General features: G+C 47.5%; 5 protein-coding genes across 5 annotated transcripts; 2 read left to right on the top strand and 3 right to left on the bottom strand.

Annotated features, from left to right (window-relative positions):
- Nucleotides 1-675: 675 nt before the first annotated feature.
- Nucleotides 676-5,758, top strand: PHATRDRAFT_47619 (predicted protein; the record flags this gene model as incomplete). Its single annotated transcript, XM_002182007.1, has 5 exons — nt 676-1,107; nt 1,184-2,897; nt 2,979-4,100; nt 4,167-4,449; nt 4,612-5,758. 5 exons carry the CDS (start codon nt 676-678, stop codon nt 5,756-5,758), a joined length of 4,698 nt encoding a protein of 1,565 aa, XP_002182043.1.
- A 174-nt stretch (nt 5,759-5,932) lies between these two features.
- Nucleotides 5,933-6,826, bottom strand: PHATRDRAFT_37877 (predicted protein; the record flags this gene model as incomplete). The annotated part of the gene is made up of 1 exon (XM_002181843.1): nt 5,933-6,826. The coding sequence occupies one exon, from the start codon at nt 6,824-6,826 to the stop codon at nt 5,933-5,935; it is 894 nt and encodes a 297-aa protein (XP_002181879.1).
- Nucleotides 6,827-7,208: 382 nt separating this feature from the next.
- Nucleotides 7,209-9,623, bottom strand: PHATRDRAFT_47618 (predicted protein). Its single transcript, XM_002181842.1, has one exon. The coding sequence runs from the start codon at nt 9,555-9,557 to the stop codon at nt 7,410-7,412; it is 2,148 nt and encodes a 715-aa protein (XP_002181878.1). The 5' UTR covers nt 9,558-9,623; the 3' UTR covers nt 7,209-7,409.
- Nucleotides 9,624-10,139: 516 nt separating this feature from the next.
- Nucleotides 10,140-11,346, bottom strand: PHATRDRAFT_47617 (predicted protein; the record flags this gene model as incomplete). The annotated part of the gene is made up of 1 exon (XM_002181841.1): nt 10,140-11,346. Exon 1 carries the CDS (start codon nt 11,256-11,258, stop codon nt 10,140-10,142), a length of 1,119 nt encoding a protein of 372 aa, XP_002181877.1. The 5' UTR covers nt 11,259-11,346.
- Nucleotides 11,347-11,676: 330 nt separating this feature from the next.
- PHATRDRAFT_47616 (predicted protein) lies at nt 11,677-13,640 on the top strand. The gene has a single exon (XM_002182006.1). It carries the CDS (start codon nt 11,887-11,889, stop codon nt 13,243-13,245), a length of 1,359 nt encoding a protein of 452 aa, XP_002182042.1. The 5' UTR covers nt 11,677-11,886; the 3' UTR covers nt 13,246-13,640.
- The last annotated feature ends 1,790 nt before the right edge of the window (nt 13,641-15,430 follow it).

Here is a 15,430-nt window from a genome sequence, read left to right as displayed (position 1 = left end):
TGGGAACATGGTAAAAGTAGAGCACCTCTTTGCTAGATTCCCACTAGATACGACACTGAAATTGGATAATCCGGATTTGTCGTACTAATTAATAAGAAAAAAAATATGTTGTATTTCACTTGAACAACCAGCAGAGTCACCTTCGACGAATTTGAGTCTATTTCTCAATACATTTCCCGCTCTGCCATCCTAACTCACTCAGCTGGCATATCAGGAACAGTTAGTGACGTATTCTGTCACATTTTGGTGCTGGTCGGCCCCGAAATACCAATCAGATCACACACTGTTTTCGGCAGTTGAGGCAGAGGTAGTTTCTGGTCGTTTTTTTCGCTTCAGTTTCATCAAAGTCCCCCAAAGCCTCAGGATGGCCACTAATGTGCATGATGAAAGGCTTTAATTGTAATTTGACCCCTGGAGAAGCTTTGAAACATCTTTTTTCATCGGTGTAAGGGACACCACACTCAATTGCCACCAGACCTGCTGCCATGAAAGCTCCTCTAGAGACTTCGACTGGTCCAAAGTTTGCAATGCTATTGACTGTGATGACTTTGAATTCGATTTCCATATTGGTTGCCAAAAACCTCCACTATCTCCACGAGGTAACAAATATGGCTGTCAATTGCAAATTTCGTGTGGGAGTAACCACCATCCAGAAGAAATGTCTGCCGAAGAGACATGTCTGAGCGAGGTCGTACGTCCGTCGTAGGAGCCGATCACTGCGCCAAAAAATTCCTTCCGACCCCCCTAGACTTTGTCGGTGTTGCGGACCGGGACCGTAAAAGGCAACTTCCCTCACTGGAAGTTCTCGATAGACTCTGCGAGGGCACAAGCGCGCGTTCGTTGGCTGGATGGACCTGGTGTTTGCCTCTTTCACCAGAGAACACTAGAGTCCCTATAGAAGGGAAGAGCTTTACCAATAGATCGAACCACGTACATCCCGAAGTCATTATGAGCGCGGCGGCAGCCGGCAGTGGCTGGAAATGTTCTCGTTGTACGTTCTACCACCATGCTCCTGGATCACGTTGCGCCATGTGCAACGAGCTACGAGTCTCGCGACAGCAGATGCGCGACTTCGTCATCGGCAAGCCTATTCCCAATGACGATGCAGTATCCCCGATGGGCCAAAAGCTACACGGACCATCCACAAGCCTGTAGTCAATCCCTACGTTCGCACCTGTCCCAGCAACAAACCATACTTTCTACATTGCGGCCCAAGAGCGCCTCTTCACGGGCCATTGCGAATCCGTACGCAAAACCGTTGGCTGTCTCACAGCAGCAACAATCCGAATCGGTCGACAAGACGCCGTCATCACCAATTCAACCACACATCCCTTCCGAGTCCCTGCCACTGCCGCAATATACCGTCACGAATCAAACAACCAGTTCCACTAGCAGTACCGCAGGTATTGGGAATAAACTCCACCGATCAGCAACCAGTGATGGAGATTCTAATCCATCCGATACGGGACGCGGAAAGAACCCCTTCGTGGCCCTCAAACCTCGCCCTGTTTTGGAGTACAAACCTGGTCCGGTCCCGATAGACGAGAGCACGGCTCATGAATGGGTCTATCCGACAGCCGAAACTTTCCCCAAACGTCAGTACCAATTAGAAATTACGAAAACGGCTCTCTTTCATAACACTTTGGTATCCTTGCCAACCGGCCTAGGCAAAACTTTGATTGCTGCCGCGGTACTCTACAACTACTATCGATGGTTTCCAACCGGCAAAGTCATTTTCCTCGCTCCCACTTTACCTTTGGTCAATCAGCAAGTCAAGGCTTGCTACGATATTATGGGTATTCCTCCATCAGACACGGCGGTGCTCACAGGAAAAGTGCATGCCGCTCGTCGGGAAATCGTATGGCGTGACCGCCGCGTCTTTTTTTGCACGCCTCAGACCGTCCAAAAGGACTTGGACGCGAACCGCTGCGACTCCTCCAAAGTCGTCTGTGTAGTGCTAGACGAAGCTCACAAGTCCACGGGAGATTATGCTTACGTCAAAGTCGTGGAACGCCTCGAGGAGGCTGGTGCACATTTTAGGGTTCTGGGATTGAGTGCGACGCCCGGTACCAATATAAAAGCAATTCAGAGTGTGGTAGATGTACTGCGCATCAACAAGATTGAGGCCCGTCGGGATTCGGATCCATCGGTAGCCCGATATATACACGAAAAGCAGTCGGAGATTGTTGTTGTGAAGCAGGCGTCTGCATCACGAACCATTGAACGGGCCCTCAACGATGTTGTCGGACCATTGTTGGAGCGATTACGGAGCGCAGGGGCATTGGGGCGTCTCACGGGAAACGCTACAATAACCGCGTATAATTTAATACGTGCCCGGGAAGAGTTTTGCAAACGTCGGAACGACGACGGCTTGATTGGTTTCTTTCTCGCTGCGCAACAATTTGTACAAATACGATCGGATTTACACAAACACGGAGTTGGTTTGGTGAGGTCAAAGCTTAGTCGTCTACGGACCGAACGTCAACGGGGTATGGTGGCTTCAATTGTCAAGGGGAAAGAATTTCAAGCTTTGTGGGAGGAAGTTGCCAAATCGACGTGCGACCCAAATTCCAATCACAATAACGTGCAGGACAAATTAGTGAACAATCCAAAACTAACGCAGCTCAGAGAGATTCTTGTCGAGCACTTTGAAAGAGCTCGGGCTTGCTCGACGTCTTCGCGGGCTATCGTCTTTTCGCAATTTCGAGACTCTGTGTCGGAAATTGTGGATATACTTTCCGCTTCCAGACCGTTAATTCGGCCTCGACATTTTGTGGGTCAAGGGAAGGGTACCAAAGGCGAGGGAGGAATACAGCTAAAAGGGATGAGACAAGTTGAACAGCAACAAGCTATTCGCGAATTTCGCGAGGATACTTTCAATGTCCTCGTATGCACTTGTGAGTAAAATCGGGTCAAAGGATGTGCATTTGCGCGCTAACACGCCTTTCTAAACCTTGCCCCAATTTGCTTATCGCTAGGCATCGGCGAAGAGGGTTTGGATATTGGAGAGGTTGACCTGATTGTTAATTTCGATACTCTTCGCTCCCCAATCCGTATGATTCAACGTACCGGGCGTACTGGACGGAAGAGAGATGGTCGCGTGGTTTGCTTAGTGGCTGAAGGGCCCGAGGAACGAACGTTGCTGGCGTCTCGCCAGTCCGAGCGAAATCTAGCGCACGCTCTGAAGAATCCCAAGTCATTTCGAGTAGCGCAAACAATGCCACTTTTTCCAAGCCAACCGAAGTTAAGAGAGCAAAACATGTTGGTATCAAAAGATTTCCACATTTCTCAGGTTGAAGGTCACGAAGGAACTAGGCGCAAGGTTTTGGGCCCCTTTGATGCGAGAAATAGTCAATCTGCTCAAGAGAAAATTCGCTGGAGGCTTGTGACAAAAGAGGAAAACGAACGCGAATCGGCTTTAGGGAGAATACTTGTTTCCAAGGGTTGCTCAGAGGTTTGGAGAACGTCGCTACGGCGCCGTTTTCTGTTGGCAAGGAGTCTTTCCAATATCTCTGACACTCGACGACTCAATTACACAACTGGAAGAACCGTCAGAATTCTTGCAGATCTTCGGTATTCCCACGGTGTAAATGTTTCACACAATTATAGCAAGACACACTCTAGGGGTCATGGCTGGACTTTAGAGCATCTCTTCCCTCTCAAGTTTGACTCATTGATCGGCAAAGGATTGCATGGGGAAATTCTGCCGGTAATCAATCAGTCGCTTCCGAAGAACCTCCTAGTTGAGCTTGATGTGCTAAATAAAGGGAGCATGGAGACTATTTTCCGGAATGACCACGGATGTGTGGGGAGGAACTCTATCCTCGGACAGAAAGGCTTTGTCAGAAACAAGAAAACACGAGAAACAAATACGGAGCACTCCGAAGGGGAACATTATCTGACCAAGGAGCAAACAGAAGCTTTCGGAATCGATGCGCCTCCCCATGAAGCAAGAAGAAATTGCAGAAGAAGAATTCAACAAGAAGAAGCCAAAAAGAGACCGTTGTCTTCATCAGGAGTCGATATACTCGGTCAAGAATCTATGATGAGCAAATTCGACTTGGCCTCCACTGCCAATGACAAAGAAAACGAGCCTCATTGTGCGTGGACGGGCAGTACAACTCTAGAGACATCGATAGTTGACGAATTTATACTGCCCACTGCAGACCAAGATTGCGATACAGATGAGTGCGCACAAGATGAGTTTGTCCTCCCCCCGACGGAAGATTTGTCATCGAGTAGCGACGAAGAAGAATCTAGGCCAGCCTATGAATCTGTTATTCCCAGAACTGCTGTTGCTCACAATACAGGATCTTTTGCCGGAGCGAGCTACTTCCCTATGTCGGAGCATGAGACAACTACTGTTGATTCAAACCAGTTCTATTATCGTCTGCCGACCCAGAGCGACTCTTCTTCCGATGAGGATGACGAAACCGCTATGGCTTCGAGGTATGTGGTAAACAGTCAGTCAAAGACGGCAAGCAAGCAGGTTGCAGTCTCTTCTTCCATTAAGGATAAGCAAAGATCCTCTACTGGACTTCGATCAACGGCACGTTTCGGTCTTGAAACGTCATCAGAATGCTCATTTGACGATTTAGTCACCACCGATAGTATTCGCGACGCTAGCGTCATAGAGAGTCCAGATTCCCAAGCAAAAATGAAAGCTACTACACGACGTGCCATTGAAGACACCCCAGAATCTACGATATCGCCTCGTGTAAGCTTGGCAGAACCCTTACAAGGAAAAAATGAGCTTACCAATGACGTAGATGGGTTACTGGATACACAAGATGACGTTGTCTCGGGTGTTTCCGATATAGTATGTGCTGTATGCTTCTCTGGGGAGTCGGTCGACGATGACCCAATAGTCTTGTGTGATGGACGAGGCAAAGGAGAAACATGTAATTTAGCTGTGCACGCAACCTGCTATTCAATACCCATCAGTTGCCTCGGTGACGCTGAGTGGTTCTGTGATCTTTGCCGGTTTCCTACCAACCCGTCACAGCCTGCTCCCTCATGCTCGCATTGCCATCAAGAAGGAGGTTCTCTACGGCGGATGCCTTCGTTTGAATGGTCTCACCCGCTTTGCCCTATGAATCAAAATAGCGAAGCGCGTAGAGCAGGGTTCAAAAGGCTCCGAAAGATCCCAAAACGAAAGTCGCTCCCCCTCGATTTGTCATCACAGATTGATATGTATCATGCAGATGACAACACCAACGTACCCAAGCGAAAGCTTCGGCACTATCGCTGCTTTCTGGACGAAGAAGCTGGGATTGATTCAGACGAGGACATTGACGGAGATCGTATGGAGGACGAAGAGCTGGATGCTATCGAGGACGAGGAAGCCGCAATGAGCAGTTTCATCAACGACTCGTCACAATTGGGCCAAACGCAGGACGAATTGGATCTAGCTGACCCACCTGCACCAGAGGATTGCGTGCATCGCCAGCTCGACCTTGATCGTGAGCGCAAAACCGTCTTCTCAACTCCACTTCTTAATCGCCGAATGAAACGTCGAAAAGGACGCGATAGTTGGACACCAACACCAGCGTCGGCCCCAGACTCAGAGAAAGGACTGGGGAACATGCATTTCATAAGAAGTGTGATCGAACACCATCGTCGAGGCGGTGACTCGGAAGCTATCGAGCAACTGTACCGAATGGAAGAAGACCAGAGTGTTGATGAAAGTGGTGCTCTTGACTGCGAACAGACACTACGTCCTCGGATAGTTCACTACTGTAACAGTGACTCAGACTAGACAGTCCAATACTGCTAATTGACATTTCTAATTTGTAGCTAGGTCTCTCGCTAGTGTAAGATGTAGTTAATCAGATGGGATTTTGTCTAGATTCGAAAGGCTGAACAACATATTTTGAACATTATCTATTGACTGTGAATTGATATTTCCCGACCTGTCATCGTATGCGCAGCCCTACCTCCACCAAGCATTCACGCTGATGGAAAAATCGAGCGATCGCACATGGTGCCACCATTTCGACGGAATGAAGAGGACGTCCCCAGGTCCAATTTCACCTTTGTAAACAGGAGAAACCTCTGTGAAGAGAGGGTACTGCTTGTAGTCTGGGTTTTCTAGGTCCACAGCGCTCGTGTTGCTTTGTTGCCCGAACATTTTGCCCGAATATAGTGTTTCGACTGATTGGTTCCGATCTATCAGCATCACACGTTTCCGCCCACAGACTTGTATTAAGAAATTATGGAGCGGATCGAAATGCAGCGGCGAAATTGAACCTTTTGGTCCCATCCAAAGCATCGTTTGATAGAGATGTCCCTCTCCCAAGCCAATTTTTGAGTCTTTGCACAGATCCGGAACGCTGATATCGGGAATCAACCCTTGCGGGAGATCGTTTTGCGCCAAATAAAGCAATTGGTCAACCGGAATATTGGAGGTATCCCCATGACTTTCGCTACACTGTTGAAGATATTGAAGATACATTCCAAACGTTATGTTCAGCTTTTCCGCTTGATTGTAGTGTCCCATCTCGACGTCACAATGAAGGTCGCTCCCGACGCGGTCCAAGAGATATGCCCGATCACTCCATCTCTCGGTTGGAACTGGGTAGTTCCGAATTATCATGGGTGTCTGACTAAAGTATGATGATGCGATTGTCTCAGAAAATTCTTTTTGGATAGAAGGTCCGACCGGTAACGCTGCAGTTGGAATATTAAGAAGTCTTGAGAAAGAATGCAGGTGGCGGATCGCTTTGTTGAGACACTTTTGGGGATCAGTAACTGATCTCCACTGACTGCGGACTTTGCCCCCGTATTGAAACATGGCTTGGACAGGACTTCCCTTGCTCCATATCATACGAAATTGTGTGAGGTGCCATGCAATCGGCTGCTCACCCAAACGACGACAGAGAGAGAGAAGCTCAGTTGGCAGGCTTCATCTCTGAAAATCACAGACAGCGTTTTGTTGTCACGCGAGCAATGAATTGTAGGATAAATAGGTATGCAGTCGAACTGTAAAATTCAAATATGGGGTCAATTTTACTTTTTAATTTATTTTAGAGGAAATTCACTATTCCGGTCTCAAAGAGCCAATTTTCCTAATAACGACTTGATGGAATTGGCAGATGAAAAGATCTCAAGCAGAAATGACAAACGTGATCTATAAGTAAATAAGCCAGAGGGCGCAAAACAAGGTCGGTACTTAAATAAGCACTTGTGACCCAGCTTTGTTACTTAGTGAATGTAGAATTTGGCCGGATTAGTGATTTTGCGGGCGCTTTGAGACCGGAACAAGTGAATTTCCTCTTTGTATGACGAAGAATAGTACAACAACTGAAAAACTCACCAGTGTCCAGGCAGGGTATTTTTAGTTTTGTTGCGACATCCTTTTTCCTGCTATTTTACATGAATGATCAGCTCTTTGATTTTCTAGCTCTATCCTAGTATCTTCCTCGGGGACTTGCCGATTTGCGGAATTGTTGCCATCCTTTCGTCCCTCGTCCATCACGATTTATCTCATCAATGCGGATGGAAATTGTCTTGCTGAGCGCTATTGCTTTGGGAACTCCAACTGTAAGTGTTTTTTCAACCAAAAAGAAAACCACATCTAACGATCGAAGCAAAAACATGGAAACCAAGCTCGGTTGCTCGGTCTTTTCTTCCATTTCCTCTTCCGTGAGTGCCTTTACAGACTTCGCTCTACCAACTGCTACATCAAAATCATCGTCGGTCACGAGTTCCGCTGCAAAAGTGTAACCTTGGGATTCTTTTTCGTCGTCCAGAACAGTAACGTCAAAATTTTCTGAGGCGGTACTTTTCACTTCCACAACGTCATGACTCGAGGGCTCCATAGGTCTTGTGGCGACAATTTCGGGAATGACGTCAACGAACGTTGGTCTTTTGACGTTTCCAGATTGTTTAGGCTCGACAACAACTTGTTCTCCTTGGTAAGGATCAGTCATAGCGAACCATGGCTGGTTCTCTGATGCTTTTGCAGACACACCGTGCGCCATGGTCGCACCCGTGGGTGCTGTATTACTAAACAATGACTCAGGTGGTGGATTAATGCTCTCTTCCAGCTCCACGAGCCTGAGTATTAATGGTTGTTCGGCCGAATCAACTGAAATGGCAAAAATTTCATTCCGGAAGGCCTCGGCAACTTTCCATGATGCAGCTTCAGCAATGCGAGAGTGGATATCCTCCACCGAGTTTCGGACGGACGATAGTTGGTGGATTATATTTTCCAAAGTTCCTTCGTTTTCTTCCTCAAACTTCGTCTCCACCTCATCTCGAACAAAGATCATCATGGTTACCACATCGCGAAGCTTACCCTCATCGAAGCACAAAAATTCATCTCCCGTAATTTCTTGCCGAAGCCAGGTTCTTCCAGGGTCCTTGATGCATTGCTGTAACCTTGCTGCGATATTTGACCGCTCCATTTGCAACTTAATCAAAATCTCTGTCCGATCCAGACCTGCTCCGGTGACCTCGATTGGATTGGCTGTCAACAGCATCTGTTCATTACGATCGGCTGCGCCTAACCTGACCAACTCTTTCACACCCCGAAGGATATTTCCTGTATTGCTCACACCCGCTTCGATTGCGTTACGGATACTGATCGTCTTGTATCCTGCCGGATTCGCTTCTGCTGCAAGCTCTCGCTGCAGTTCGTAGGCTGTATCGACGACAGCACCAGCGACCCGCGTAACGTCACGATCCTGCTTATCCAGCTTTTTTCGCTGGACAAATGCACGGCGCTGTCGCTCGGCAGAGTTGATAGAGCCGGCGGGAGCCACCGTACGAAGTCCACGGCCACTAGCTTGGTCGCCCGCCAAAATGGCAAAGACCGCTCGAGACACAGCTTGAATCTCGTCCGCGGGACGGTTCATTTCTTCCAAAACAGACTGTTCGGGCTCGAGCGGCTCTTGATAGCTGCTCGAGTTGGTCAATATCAGAAATTTGCGAGCCGAAGTACTGGCAGCTGGTAAGGCACGAGCAACATCCTGGACGACTCTATCCCACGTAAAGACACCCAGCGCTGTCAGTACCTTGACGTCTTGCTCGATACGATTGGTGACCCAGATACCGACGGATTCAGCCAGATCAGATGCTTGGGCTGTGACTTTCTTCCAGAGCTTAGTGTCCGAGAAAGTTTTGAAAACGCTCGATGAGAATTGCGTGTCAGATTCTTCCGCCTTAGCCTCAGGATTTTTCTTGGCCGTGTTGGCTGTTCCTCGCTCTAAAAGCTTCTTGATATCCTCTTCAGTATCCAAATCCAGTTTTGAATCTTGCAGCATCGATTGTAGAACCCGCGAATCGACGTCAGAGAGTGTATCCTCTTCCAATTGCTCTGTATATGTATTTGCCCTTGCGAATAACGGTCCCCTGGGTGCCTGCATCACCCTAGTCGTCATCGATAATCCAGGACAAGTGCCTCTTGTCCTAGAAACGCGGAAAGCTTCGTGACTACCTTTGCACCGTACAGCCAACGGCGCAAACGCCGACGTCCGACTAAACCCGGTAAGTATGACTGCGAAAGCGCACCACCTCTTGGTCATCATACATATATTCAGAGTGTTGCACCTCATAGGTGAAGGAAGGTAAGCGTTGCCACAATCTTATATTCGTTCTCCTTAACTCTGTGTGGGAAGTGGTCCCAAAGAGTACGCCAGGTGCTGGGAGTCAATGCGAAAAAAGTGTCAAGCGTCGTCAACCGTGCACGTCTACCGTCACTCTAGCTAGTACCTTTCCCACTTGGTATCTTCAGCACCGTCACAGCTACAATCTAATTATTGGGGCGACGCTTGCGGTCGAAAGTTCGTTAGGCGACGTTGTGTTTTGAAAAGGAGTTGGTGACTGTCTACTGTGAGAAACGCGAGCGAGCTTGTCTAGTTTTCGACGTGACGTCACTCTTCCATGAATCCAACCCTCTCTCTAGAGTAGGGCATCAGAATAGTCGTACATGAGGTTAAGAGGGGCATCGTCTACTTGCTGAGAGGACAGAGAAGATTCGTGGTGATTGCTTTGCACTGATGCAATTTGGATCTTTTGGATTGTAGCTTCCATTCTTCTCTCGCAAAGCTTATACCTGTGTAGAGTCTTCCTATTTTTGTTTGCTGCGAAGCTATCACTACGCAACGTACTTGAGGGCTCGGAACTGTTTGTATATTTTAACACTCGACTACTTGCCCGTCGTATGCGAGCTGAATGTTGACGTAACTGTCTCGAAGGTCTTTGTTGGCCTGGTCATGAGGTAGGAAAGAATCGCAGTTCATCCCCACTACAAACGTACGTCTTGGCTTTATTTCGTTCACTAGATTCAAGGCATAATTTAAACTGAAATGAACCGGATTGTCGCGCGTGGGATGCAAAGCGTCCACAACCAGAATGTCTGTGGGAGGTCGACTTTTGCTAATGAACGCCAATGTTTCCGGCAGCATTCGAGAGATGTCGGACAAGTAAACGACGTTCGTCTGCCCAACGGTAAATGCGTATCCGAAAGAAACCAAGTCTTCACCATGCATAACTGGTAGCGGAATAATTTCTAGTCCTTCTATGTTCACTGCTTTAAAGGGTTCCATGACGTGCACATCAAGAGAGGCGACGTGCCTCTTCACGACAGCTTTGTCGACCAGGGCGATATCGGCACGGGATTGTAGTTCCGGAAAGAGCCAAGGAAAGCGTTCCGCAATTTCGTTTAGACATTGCTGCGAAACGTATAAAGGCATGGGCACCTGACGAAATTGACTGTTTCCGGCGAATCCTCCCTCGGTTCGTTGAAACCCTCTTACGTCGTCCAGGCCAAAGGCGGCGTCGGCGTGTTCGTGGGTCAAAACGACGGCATCCAAACTGTTGATTCCCAATGTTGGAAACCATCGGAGGGCTCCCTCCCGAAAGGTTTTCCCACAATCAATAAGAACGTGCTTTTGTACCCCGTTATCGTCGAAAGCGATCACAAGAGAAGGGTTGTTTCGATAATTTTTGTTGGTCTTCGGATCGCCTTCGATCGCAAGATTGGATACCTTGCAAAAGGGAGCCAGCCTTTCTTTCATGGCTTTCGTTTCCGTCGTCTCTTCTTGCTTCTTTGATTGGTTGGGCTGAAAAATCATCGGACAAAGGGGGCGTGGACATCCTGTTGATGATCCAGTACCTAAGAAAACGATCCTTGATCGGCTGTCGGTCTTTGCCGACGCCTCACACTTGTTCAACGCAAACCAAGATCCGTAAATTGCGGGGGATGCGGCACCCAGGGCCGTCAGTATATGCGGAGGTATTCGTAATCTCGCCATGAATCTTCACTTGGGAAAGTAGTAAGAGGAGCGAGACGGGGCTTGTCGCGTTCTTTGATGGTCAAGCAAGCTTGAAGTGTGTTTCGGTGACTTCGTTTCTCTGTCATATTCGCTTGACGATACGGTAGTCGTTGGGTATTGATGATCACATCATGGGAGATTCCCCACCCTCCCAAACATTGGTCGACTTTTCGTTTGCAAATGGTACCCTACCCTTATCTGATTGCAGTCGACTTCCACACGGTTGCAACCAAGGTCGAGAATTCTTGCTTGCGGCGGCTGACTGTGATCTCTGGCATAGACCTATTTTCCCGCGAGGGGCTATTTTGGAACCGACGCAGTCATAGAAAAGTACTACTCTAGCGATAGTCGTTGTTTTCTACGCAACCACGGACTCGAGTCGCACAGTTCGGATGAACGCTGGAAAAACGCCGCCATGCACAAACAAACAGACATCTCGCTAGAAACCCCCACAAAGGCTCTCGTTTTCGAGCAAAAGGACACGCTGTATATGAGACTCCAAGGAACGAAAACTTACAGTACCTTTCAGCACCCGGTGGATGAAAGCCACTCGGGATAGAACAACCGATTTTTATTCGTTTTAAGAACCATTTTGAAGTCAACGGCGATGAAATCCGTGACGTCGATGGGAGTACCTGTCCTCTTGCTTGCCGCCGTTGCACAATTCGGAAACGCCGCAGCTTTCTATGACTTTGTTCCAGAAGGTCAACTAGATCCTAGTAGACATACTCCAATGATTCGTCGGGGATCCAGGGTAAAGAGGAGAATACCCTATTCTCGAGAGGAAAAGGATCGACCCGACAAGGGAAATCCGGACTGTAACGAGTATGAATGGAACTACTTGGGCAGCGAAACAATCCTGCCTTGCCGCGAATTTGATATTGAAGAAGATGACAGTGAAGGCTTGCTCAGCGGAACTGACGACGATACTGAGGATGATGACGAGGACGACAATAATGATTTTACCGGAGATATTGGTGAAGATACCAGAGCACCCGAAACGGTAGTCACTGTCGATCCGACAGGTTCTCCTTCACCAAATGTTGTGAACGATGTCGTAGTATCGTTGTACATAGGATTGCGTCCCAGAGAGCCAAGTATTGGCCACAGTCTTATTTGGGTGACTACCCAATTTCTGAACACTACTACTGCTGCACAAAACTTCGTTTTTCATTTACCGCAACGTGAAACCGATGATAGGTTGAACGATCGTCGGAAGCTGGAAAGAGACAACGGAAATGGCTACCGCATGGTCTACGACTACACTACTTCAAAGGTGGTTCGAGAAGATGATGTTCTCTGGTGGTGGCAGTACAATCTAACCTATCACTGCCTTTGGTCGGATAGTGGTGCCGCTATCTTGGATGCGTCGATCCTGGATTCCATCGATCAATCAATTTCAGCAACGCTATTCTCCGGCATCGACGACGGTTCCTTTCAAAGGTGGATTATTGAAGAGACACTCGATGACTCCATACAAGTTAAACACTCGCTCGAAGACGGAAATAGCGGTCGTAGTCCTGCTTCACCGTTTGATCCTGCAACAGCGCCCACCACGGCACCGGCATTCGCAGAAGCTGGCTTTTCTCGAGAACATGGTTCGTTCGCTACTCCTTTGGATCAGAAAGACTGGGACTGGCGGAGATACCTTGGTCTCGGACTCTTTATAGGAACTGTATCGGTAACTCTACTTTTAACACAAGTCGCGGCCTACCGTCAAAGACTGCTAACGCGGAAAGAATTGTGGGGAAATCTTGGTACTGAAAAAGGAGTTGATGAGCTTCTAAAGCTCGGTTGGAAAGTCCGAAACGATAACATGGAAGTTTATGACAAGGCTGGTGTCGGTTACCGAGATGACGACTCAATGCTGATTGGAGGCTTTGAGCAAAAAGAGGTTGTGGGAGCCGAGATCACAGTTACGCATCCATCGTCAGAGACCACTCCTGATATGACGCAGACTAGTTGAAGGAACCAAAAGTATTGCTGACAATACCTCCTGATGTCACCGCTAGAGAATCCCGACTCGAACAGAAGAGGATCGGTCAGCATAGGATAAAAGGAGAGGTCGCGCCTGAGGAGGACGCTCTTGCGATTGAACTCCTCTCATGACAGCAAAGCTGTGGAGTGCATCACAATACCTTAGCCACCAACATTACATCAGTTGTACTGTGTTGGATGGAGGTGTCACTTTGTCGAGGAACTCGGCGGAAACAGGAGAGACAAGCAGAAAGCACTCCTCCGGCAACGACCTATCTACGCTACAAATCCTCGTGGAACGTGTGCGTAGAGTTTTTTTGGAAAGGTTCACAGACGCGAACACCATAAGATGAATAGGTGGCCATAACTTCGTCGCAAAGCTCTATTTCACTCTACTGCTCTAACTAGGGGCAAAACACGGATTCGATGCTTACCGTAGGAATTTAGTTGAATTTTCAGCTCCTTTTCATCGGTAGATCATGAGTTATCGTGATTGCGGTCACGAGTGTTTTCGGTCCGAAATCGCCAAAATAATGAAATCCACCATGGTGGACTCGGATGAAGAATTCTCCGCTCCAGTGGATGGCGACAACACAAAATCTGACGGAGACACTACAAAATATGCACTGGAAGGCACTGGGACAGAAACTGCGTCAGAATCGGCCCGGTCGGAGGTTCCAGAGCCGTTTTAGAGTGCGTCCGTTTGACAAAAATCCAGGAACTGAAACTAACGGCCTAAAAAGGACTCCAAAAGCAGATGCGGTGGTCCATTGTAAACACAAGTTTTGGAAAATTGGGACTTCTGAGCCGCATGTAGCATGCAACTATATCTAATATGTTTACATTAGTCAGTATGCTTAGGACTAGCTTGCCGTCTATTACGGTGTTGTGTTACTGGGGCCGGGCCCACTACTGGTGTGGAGTTCTAATTAACAGTAATTTTGAAAAAGCTACCAACAGAGTAATCCAACACATATTCTATTGCTACCTGTAAAATGCTATCTCTTGCGTGAATGACAATGTGATTGGAAAAGGCTTTGCTATCCCGGATTTTGAAAAAGCAAGGGCTGACTGTGAGACGAATGACCGACTGAGAGGACATTTTACTGTTAGACAGGGATGCTAGAATCTCTAGACAGAGGGTTCGTTTTAGTTATGGGCGAGTTGGATTAGAAAAACCCTACGACAAGCATATCGGGGTTCGTTATCCCTTTATCTTGGGTTTATGCTTATAAGTCTTTGTTTTACGTCTTTTTATCGTATATACAATCCTTTGGTCCCACAGACACGTTTTAGCCCGTTATCGTTGCAGTTTTCTAGTTTATCAGACCCAGTGTTCTAAGCTGAGGTAGCGGGATCAAAGGTAGGGTGATTCGTTGTGATTTGAGTGTTTGAAGTGATCGCCAAGTCCGATAGTGCCTGGGGAGGTAAAGCTAAAATACCTGGCTCTTCATATTGTTGTTGAGTCGCCGAAGCCTGCAGAGGTCTGGAATATACTGCCAGTTTCTCGTAATGGTCCATGTGGTAGACATGTTGATTGGTAACTGGGTTTCGTATCCGTCTAACGGTCTGAAACGAGGCAAAATCTCCATGGTGGGACGCTTCCATGGATCTCTTCATCTACCGAAGAAGGTGCATTGCACAAGAATTTATTGTTTGCTAAAAGCTCGGATCCAAGCTTTATCCATGTGTGGATGATAAGTAGTTTGTTTGCATGGAACATTTACTTATACAGCAACAATTATCGGACTTGTACCAAACGGTAATCGTGGATCCTCCACTCTGATAGATATCAGCCAGATATCTCGTATTATGGTTTGCGACATGAAAATGGTGTTCGTCGCGTTTTATTGAAATGGTTCTCAAACGGTATTCAATATTGATATCACTTATATGGTATTTATGTGGTGTTCACATGTGATGTTATCAGTGATCAATACTTCTCGTGTTCACGTGGTGCAGAAAGAACACTGAATGTTGTCAAACCAGCTTACGAAGTTTTATGAAATTTAAGACAGGTGAAGAAGACAAAAGTTGACCATGGCAGCTGCTTTAGCTCAAGTTCGAAATGCTTTACAAGCAATCGGCATTGTTGATGTCAAACAACGCGATGCTATCACGGATTCGATTATGTCTATGGATGTTTTCGAGATCGCAACGGATGATTTCATCAA

The sequence above is a fragment of the Phaeodactylum tricornutum genome, chromosome 14 (genome assembly GCF_000150955.2).
Source record: "Phaeodactylum tricornutum CCAP 1055/1 chromosome 14, whole genome shotgun sequence".
NCBI lineage: Eukaryota > Bacillariophyta > Bacillariophyceae > Surirellales > Neidiaceae > Phaeodactylum > Phaeodactylum tricornutum.
The sequence above is the reverse complement of the archived record's forward strand: the minus strand, read 5'-3'. Positions and strand labels throughout refer to the sequence as shown.

Excerpts from the sequence above, each read along its gene's own strand:
- PHATRDRAFT_47618 (XM_002181842.1), bottom strand. The coding sequence starts at position 9,557 with ATGAGGTGCAACACTCTGAATATATGTATGATGACCAAGAGGTGGTGC.
- PHATRDRAFT_47616 (XM_002182006.1), top strand. The coding sequence starts at position 11,887 with ATGAAATCCGTGACGTCGATGGGAGTACCTGTCCTCTTGCTTGCCGCC.